The sequence below is a fragment of the Astatotilapia calliptera genome, chromosome 20, assembly GCF_964374335.1.
Source record: "Astatotilapia calliptera chromosome 20, fAstCal68.1, whole genome shotgun sequence".
In the NCBI taxonomy this organism is placed as follows: domain Eukaryota; kingdom Metazoa; phylum Chordata; class Actinopteri; order Cichliformes; family Cichlidae; genus Astatotilapia; species Astatotilapia calliptera.
The window spans coordinates 2,888,250-2,897,060 of record NC_137441.1 but is presented as its reverse complement, the minus strand read 5'-3'; the positions used below and the strand labels follow the sequence as shown (position 1 = coordinate 2,897,060).

The 8,811-nt window shown below is 39.2% G+C and overlaps 1 protein-coding gene across 1 annotated transcript; it reads left to right on the top strand.

The window, feature by feature from the left end:
* The first annotated feature begins 203 nt into the window (after nt 1-203).
* On the top strand, nt 204-7,349 carry LOC113013421 (ADP-ribosylation factor-like protein 8A). Its single transcript, XM_026154298.2, has 7 exons — nt 204-643; nt 1,978-2,058; nt 2,816-2,889; nt 3,767-3,860; nt 4,208-4,275; nt 4,591-4,661; nt 6,173-7,349. Exons 1-7 carry the CDS (start codon nt 521-523, stop codon nt 6,223-6,225), a joined length of 564 nt encoding a protein of 187 aa, XP_026010083.1. The 5' UTR covers nt 204-520; the 3' UTR covers nt 6,226-7,349.
* Nucleotides 7,350-8,811: the final 1,462 nt, after the last annotated feature.

The following is an 8,811-nucleotide window of genomic DNA, read 5'->3' as shown; positions in this document are numbered from 1 at the left end:
CCCCTAAACCCCCCCCCCCCCCCTCCCCAACACGTTAACTAACAATTTAAACGTACCTAATGAAAATTAAAACTGTAGACTAAAACAGCTTTAATTTTATATACTGTAGAGACCTTCTTGTATACATGTATACGTGCCCACGCTAAACGTTTGTTTAATATAAGGTTTGAACATACGTTTTTTGTGTACTGTTTTATTTTGAAGGGTGCCACACCGGATGTGATGAGCTGCGTTACTTTCGTATTTGACATAGCCGTGAGTAAAAGGCGTAGCTAGTAAACACCACAGCAGACGTCCGAGGCTGAAAACACCGATTGATTAAACCCGTGCCCCGGTACATGCTAAGCCTACCGGTGTGTTTGGTTCTCCCGGTGCCGTCCGCGGTTGTCATAGTGACTGTCAGCCTCCAAAACACCAGAACTGTCGGGGCGTTAGCCAGCCAGCTAACAAGCTAGCATAGCCATCAAGACGTAGCCGCATCAGTCGCAGCTAGCATTAGCATTAGGAGCAGAAGACAAAGATGATAGCCCTTATCAACAAGCTGCTGGACTGGTTCAAGGCGCTCTTCTGGAAGGAGGAGATGGAACTGACCCTAGTTGGGCTGCAGTACTCGGGGAAGACGACCTTCGTTAATGTGATAGCGGTAAGGCTAATTTTTAACTGCTAGCAGATGTGCCAGCTGTCAGTTAGCATCTGGTTGCATCCATTGTTGTCCTGCAGCGGTGAGGTCAGCGTGTCTCCAACAGGAGTCGATAAGGTGGTTGTTAAATCAGTTTCTGCACAGAGCTGCAGCCCGACTTCATGTCCCCCCGGTGATAGAAGCTGCTAAGGCTTCGCATGAAGCCCATGATCGAGCGATAATTTATGACAACTGCTTTTACATTTGCACCGGTGGGCTTTGGACAGAAGTGAAGGCCACCCTTTGGGACTGGACTGTCATGCTTAGCCCTGTTATCAGGGCCGCTGTTGAGACTTTCATGTCTAGTGATGATGGGCGCCCCCCCCCCAACAGCCCAACCCGACCCTGCCCAGCTCATGTCACTGACCTACCCTATCACACACTAGTCACCCCCCTGTCATACCTCATTAGCCTCCTGTGCTGCCCAGTAACATAGTTAATGATTGAGTGACCCACTAACATATATTGTCCTTAACTCAGTGAGGTTTCCTTGGTTGTCTTTTATTGATTTTGACACCATTATTGATTATTCTTATGGCTCATATTCTTTTATTGATTCACCATCAGTTTTCTGTGTGACCGATATTAGATCTGCACATGTTTTCACTTCTATTATCTTTAAGTCTGAAGATGCTTTATAAAATATGCTTTTTTCCCATAAATGCTCGTCTTTCCCTTAAAAAAAACTAGGAGAACAATGTTCTGTTAAGTTTATATTTACAATTTATAGATGTTCTATGTAGTTTCACTGTAGTTTTTGTTTAGGTTTAGTGTTAGCTAAGCTTGTTTGTTTGGGGGCGGGGGATTCAACTTTTTGGAAGCCAACTTTTTGGCCTTCATGATTTCAGACTTTTCTGTGACCTGCTGATATTTTGCAGATTCAGATTTTCTTTCTACGAAACTATAACTGAAAACATATCAAAACAAAAATCAAGCTTCAATGGTGTTTTCATAACAATGAAAATGATTAAACTTTATAATGGCCATGCTGCTGTAGCTGGCTCTGAGCTGTGGATATCCTTATTTTTCATATATATAGGTTCAAAGTAAGTGTTAAAATACAAAAGTAACACTTAGGATACTTCCTGTATGTTTTATTTTAGTGAGAACTCAATATTGTTTTTGTCTTTTCCAAAAGTCTTATTTATATTGTGGTTATCTGAACGGTTGATTCACACAAAGTGAGTAGCTAAACTTTCCAAATGAACTTTACCAGCCAGTGGATGATGTCAGAGTTACTCTCTGCACCTTTTATGATATAGTCTTTGTATAACTGTACGTTTCTTTGTGTTTTTCAGTCTGGTCAGTTCAGTGAAGACATGATTCCCACAGTCGGATTCAACATGAGGAAGATCACTAAAGGCAACGTCACCATCAAGGTCGATAGCTCCGTTTGCTGCCTTTGTCATGTGTGCTTTGTGGATTCTTTTTTTTTTTTTTTTTCAAATTAATTTGAAACAATAATCCATAAAACATGTATTTAGCATTATAAGGGATACAAAACAGCTGGGGGTTTTTGTTGTTTGTGTTGGGGGGGGTAGGGGTGGGCGATAGAAACTATATACGATAGAAACAATACAAATTTGGCCAACGATAGAGATTTTGACTATATCGCTCTATTGCGATAGCACATGTTGATGATGTCATCAAGCTGCGCCTGTTTTGGTCGAAAGCATCGCAACGGCTACAACCATTATCATCTGCAAATTATGGTGGGCGACAGTCATAGCAAAGAGATGAAGCACTTTTGAAATATGGGGAAAGCCAAAAACTGCGCTTCCTCCACTTCCGTAACATTAATTCATTAATGTTGAATTCTCTCGCAGCTGCTCTGTTCCCATATTTTTGCAGTATATTAATAACTAACCTGGATGAATGATCTCAGTTGTTCTCCTGACTGAAGTTTGGACTGAAGTCCTCAATTTATAAATCATAGCAATCATTCTGGTACTTAGCATTATACACTATATGTGTCTCAGCTATTTCAGTAACCCTTTAAAAACAGCAATTTTAACAAAAATAATGATATTGGTATTATTTTTACTTTTTTATCAATATTATTTCTTTTGCCTTTTAATTTGTAGTTTATATTAAATTTGTAGTTCTCACTTAGTTTCTTCTTCCTTGTGTTTGTAGCTGTGGGATATTGGCGGTCAGCCTCGGTTCAGGAGCATGTGGGAGCGTTACTGTCGAGGAGTCAGCGCTATCGTGTAAGTCCTGGTTTCATTAACTGAGATATTCCTGACTATAGAACCTAAATGTAAAAATAAAAAGTGCAAGCCCTGAGCTGTAAAACTGCTGTGGGTATGAGTGGTCAGATTAATGAACACATGTTAGAAAAACCCTTGAAACTGATCTTTAGAAATGCAGGATTCTCATATTAACCCAGTTGTGTTGTTGAGATGTGACAGGAGCGCTGCAGTGAATGTGGGTCAGATTTATGTAACAAGAAGCACCAACGTTGGTTTGCAAATGCAGCTGAGATGCAGTAACAGTGATACTGAAAGGCTCCCAAACATTTTCATCAACCTTGATATCTTAAAATGTGAAGTTAAGCAAATTTTATTTGTCAAGTTGATGACTTTTTACACAGGTTTTCCATATACTGTATATTAACCATGGACAGTCTTAGCAATTAGTCCTTTGTCATTTTGGAGTGTTTTAGTGACCGTGTTTAGATGAGACGATGGAGTTCTTAGTTAACAGCTAATGCAAGCAATACATAAACTGTCACATTTAACACAAAGATACCTGAGATGCCCGCTGTCCTGTATTATTAGCAGATCATTGAAATAATAGAATTACTGCTGAACAGATTTTTAGACTCTTAACTTCACATAAAGTCATGATATATGTCAAATAATTTCATTAAGGGCTGCTATAGGCACAAACAACAAAACATGGTCAAGAGGCTCATTTCAGACATTGGAATCAGTTGAAGCTCCTAATTATTCTTTCTGGACCTTGATTTTCCTCTAGTGGACCTTAGAGGAACAAGAATTTTTCTCCCACTATTGTGTTGACTATTTTTCAGCCCTCGACCTTCCCACTTAATTTTTTCTTGCTTTTTGTTTTTTCCTGTTGCAGTTACATGGTGGATGCAGCAGACCCAGAGAAGATTGAAGCCTCCAAGAATGAACTCCACAACTTGCTGGACAAACCGCAGCTGCAGGGGATTCCTGTAAGAACAACAACCCAACTGACCCAAGCAGAGCCGAGCTTTCCCACTGAGCCCGACTTACACAAACACAAAGCTGATAGCGACACATGACATTGATGCACAACATGAAATGGGAACCAGCTGAACCTAGCAGAAGCTAAACAGACAGAAGAGCAGTTATCAAGCCACTAGAGGAAATGAGGGGAGAGCACATTTAAGAAATAACCAGAGTTAACTGTTTGACTTAGATCAAGCTCAGGCCTTTTCCTTATTTACGCAGGTAGTCTGCTGTTTACAGCTGCCATTTAACAAGTAAAATTAAATATTGCAATATGTTCAGCTGATTTTTGTTTCACCTGCATCTCCAGGTTTTGGTTCTGGGGAATAAGAGAGACCTACCAGGAGCTTTGGATGAGAAGGAGCTCATAGAGAGGATGTAAGTCCACGCCAACACGCTGAGTCTCACTTCTGACTCAGACCTGATGTTCCCCTGTGGAGTCGTTTGGTGCATTGGCTGTAGTATCATCACACTCAGTGTCCAAAATTAACTTTTTCACTGAATGCCTAAAAAACATCCAGTGAGCAAACATTTTTTTCTCAAGGCAAAACAACCTTTTGACGTCACATATTTTTTTCTATTTCTGTACACTTCCATACATCAATATTTGATGAATTCTAGCTCGAAAAACGAAGTTAAATTCAAAATCCTTCTGAGTGGAATACATTTTTCTTTGTGTTTGTTTCTTATCAGGAACCTGTCGGCAATCCAGGACAGAGAGATCTGCTGCTACTCCATCTCCTGCAAAGAGAAAGACAACATTGGTACAACACAAACACACACACATGCTCATAAATTTAAAAAAACGTATGTTCTTTGTGCATTAGCCCTAAAGTTATGTTCAGAACAGTTTTGTTATTTTGTGGAAACAAAGCAAACACATCATTACATTTCCATGCCAAATTGAAGTTTCTGGCAAAAACCTAAAGGTCAACCAGCAAAACACTCAGTGTCTGTTAAATTGCACAAACATGTGTACGTGTGTTTGGCTGATAACTTTTGTCTCTGGACGCAGTGAAATCCCTGAGAAACATTAATGAGACCACAGAGACAAGAGGTTTGTTCAGAACACAGTGCAGATAGCCGATCCTTAACTTTGGTTTCCATTAAGACACGTGCTATGCATGCGTAAACCACAGAAACAATAGGTTGTGATGGTAAGCTGTTAAAAAATGGTTTGATTTTGTCACTTTAAATGAACGAGTAAATTTCATTCATCATTTAACAAGAATTTATGTGGACATCAAAGGATGTTGCAGTTGCTTTCATAGTGCTGTCGGGCTATTGAAAAAAAGCACTATGAAAGAGTTTGTATAGACAATTATTACCAAAAAAGAATAGAAAAACTGTCAGTATTAATGAATATAATATATTAATTATAGATCTTCATATTTATTTTATCCATCCATCAATCCCTTCTCTCACGTTTATCCAGTTCAGGGTCGCGGGGCCACTGGAGCCCATCTCAACTGTGTGAATGTGAGAAAAAGAAAGCTTTGACTTCTTATGAAAGCACATTGGGGACCTTATTTCTCACAGTCCCATTAGCATCCCTGTAATATGTCTGACACAAGTTTTTACATCTCAGTTATTAACTACGAAACATCAAGTGCTGAGAAGTATCATGAAACCAATTATTTCTTACTCGTTTTGTAAATGATATAGTAGTTGATGATGAGTCTGTTTATCAGGCTAAGGTGGAGTCAGAACAACAAAAGAAAACACATGTAGGAAGAAAGCGACTGGTGACTTCAGGCTGTAGGCGTTCAAAGACTCCAATATATTATAATCAAATATAATATATATTTGCACATTACCATATTCAGTACAAAGTTTGCCCCCTTTAACTTCAGATTAAACACCATTATAATCAAAAGAAGGTTGATGGTCCCATCCACAGTCATTTATTTTTACCAGTATGGCTCATTTATGGGACATCCACACCCTTTCTGGCAACGGCCTGAATGGAGGAACTGGGGATGTAAAGTGGCTTGCAGATGAGCAGCTGTGGGCCGGCTGGAGCAGCTTAACCAGCTCACTCTGTATATGAGATGTGTCAGCTTAGAAGAGCTGAGCCATCAACAGTCTGAGCTTACATCATGGCCAGCCTGAAGGGTACACGGTTTTCAATTAGTGTTTACACATATAAAACTTGTTAAAGAAACGAGCTTCAAGCCAAGAGCTAAAACTGAAAGTTGCTCTTTACTTTTCTTTTCTTCTCTGATTTCTGTTCACGCGCCTCTATGCAATGCTGACATCACATCTCTCTCTGCAGACATCACTCTTCAGTGGTTGATCCAACACTCCAGGACTAAGAGGAGTTCCTGAGAAATGACACATTCCCAACAGTACAGGCCAAGCCCACCTACCCCCCCAGCTATCCTCTCTGTCATCTACCCCTCTTAATACCGCCTAGCCCCAGTTACCTGATCCCTCTACACCTTTGGATGCACTGATACCTCTTTGTTTTTTGATGAAGTATCACAGCAGGTTGAACACATAAGAAACCAAAGCAAAGCCACGGCTACAGAATTTCCCCGTGTGCACTGATGCAGCCAAAATCAGCACAAGCCCAAAATGGCCCAAACAAACAACCATTTTGTTTCAATAAGCAAACTTTGGGCTGCTTGCCTGCATCTGCAGAAGGATCTAGATGGTCCATTTCTGGTTCTTCAAAGCATTATTCAAAGAAGCATTATGTAGAGAACCGACCTGTATTGTTCATGTATGAAGGCAGACACATTAAAACCTGTAAGTACTGTGCATGATTGCATGGTAAAAGACGACTGACAGCAGGAAAAGTGGTATCTGTGCATCTTTACAGATTCGCACAACAGCCGCCATCATTACCTGATTTTAAACGATCAAATGTTTTTCAGCCATTTTTAGTCTTAATGATCAGGAGAAGCTGTTATTTTCGATTAATGGCCACAAAGACACATGTTAAGCATTATTAGCTGGTTAATGAGCGGCTGTTTTGTGCATCTTTCCTAAAGATTTCCCATGAGCCTTTTCAGCCCCCTCCAAATGCCATCACCACAAATCATTTATTTCTTCTCGTCTTTCTCCCATTTTCCCGTTCTACCTCCATATCTTCCATCCTTCGTATAATCCTGAGAACCTCCTCTTCTTCCTCCTCCGTCTGTTGCAAACTGCTCCTCCACTGTATTCCCTCTCTGTTCCCTTTCTTTTCTTTTGGATGTTACCTTCGTTCTGTCCTTCCTTGTCACCAAGCCCCGCCCCTCGCCGTCTCCTCTCTCTCTCTTGCGGAGTGAGGAGTTAAATACCTTTTTATTGCACTGTTAATTTTGTTTTTTGTAAGATATTAATAATGAGAATAATGTTAATAATCTTATTGTGACATAACCTGATCTGTCCAGACTTAAGGAAATGGTACTTTAACTGAAGAAGTGTTTATGTTCATATCTCTGTAATAAGCTTTTTATTTTCTATTTGTTTTTTTGCTTCTTTCTTTTTTTTATTGTCGTTTTTTTTTTTTTTTTTTTTTTACTTCATAAGTCGAATATGGTTGTCTAACTAGACTAGTGTTTACTGCTCTGAAATGTCTGCTGATTGGACAGCGGGGGTCATGTGATTACATGCAGCTATCACATCATGTTGGCCAAAATGAAACCGTGTAGTTTGCTTGACTTGGAGAAACCCTCACGTATCAGATTTTTATTTTGAAGCTGATCAATTTACAAGTTTTTATACACATATTTATTCACCTTATTAATACCTCACATCAGATTTGACAACGTGTTATTTATAATCACCACAAGATGGCATCATAAGTATCGCCCATATTTGTTCATCTGACTGCAAATATGGATTAAAAATTATTTGTCATTTTGTGCACAGAAAGGTCTGAAAATGATCAAATTCCATCGAATGAACATAAACAGAATTGAACTGAAATTGGAAAGAACTAAAGTTTTCACCAGAAACTGGACATAATTGCCAGTTTTTATTATTTTAAAATCCAAACAATATTCCTGTTCACTTTTTTAATATCCTGTTCATAATTAGAATTAAGTCATTATACAAATGAACTAAAATCAGGACCTGGTTAAGAAAGTTAAAAATTCAGTTTACTCTTTATTTCCCAGTTTGGATCACACGTTTTGGAAATGAGTCTTTCACATTTACTTGCATAGTTATATTTGTGTCTTTTTGGTCATAGTTTTGCATATTAAGTCTTGAAATGGATGCGTTTTCTACAAATCATGCACACATAAATGCACACATCGTTTCTTTTGACACTTGGGAGCCGTGAGCGTCTACATAAACTCTCTACAGCAAACGTTTGTGTATATATTGAAAACAACAAGAGGACTTTCTTTTGGGTGTTGCTGGTATCAAAATGATGCTACACAGATATCACTTTACTCTTATTTGTATAATTTATATTTATATGTTCAGTTGGTGCTCAGTTAGCTGGACTTGACCTGCAGGCTAATGTTGAACCTTTAGGTGTCGAGGAAGAGTTTTGACAAGTTATCATATAATTATGTCAGGTCACAGAAGGCGGTTGAAGGTCTCTCTCCCAAAATGGTTTCCATAACGTAGCACTGGAACACGCTTAACATTAACATTGTTTAGGCATGCCACGTCACCCGTTTGTCTCATTTGGATTTCATTTTGGTCAACTCCTGTTGGATCACATGACATCCTGGTCCTGACAGCAGCCAATCAGACAGGAAAAGGAAGAAGCATTACGTGTTTGTTCTGTAATTTGGTTGCTTTGCTTAAATGTGGTCAGACTGCTTTACACTGTCGCGACGAATAAGGTTAGTCTGCCTTAAGATTTTAGGTAAAGCCTGTGTTCCTGTGACACAAACATATAGATCGGTAAATATTGTTGAAATTGGGGGAAAAAAACAGGATTCAAACAGCCCACTTTGCTAACATTTT

Bases quoted from the DNA above. Each gene is read 5' to 3' on its own strand.
- LOC113013421 (XM_026154298.2), top strand. From the start codon at position 521: ATGATAGCCCTTATCAACAAGCTGCTGGACTGGTTCAAGGCGCTCTTC. The intron at 2,890-3,766 runs GTAAGTCCTGGT...TTCCTGTTGCAG, and splicing joins CGAGGAGTCAGCGCTATCGT to TTACATGGTGGATGCAGCAG. The intron at 4,662-6,172 runs GTACAACACAAA...CTCTCTCTGCAG, and splicing joins CAAAGAGAAAGACAACATTG to ACATCACTCTTCAGTGGTTG.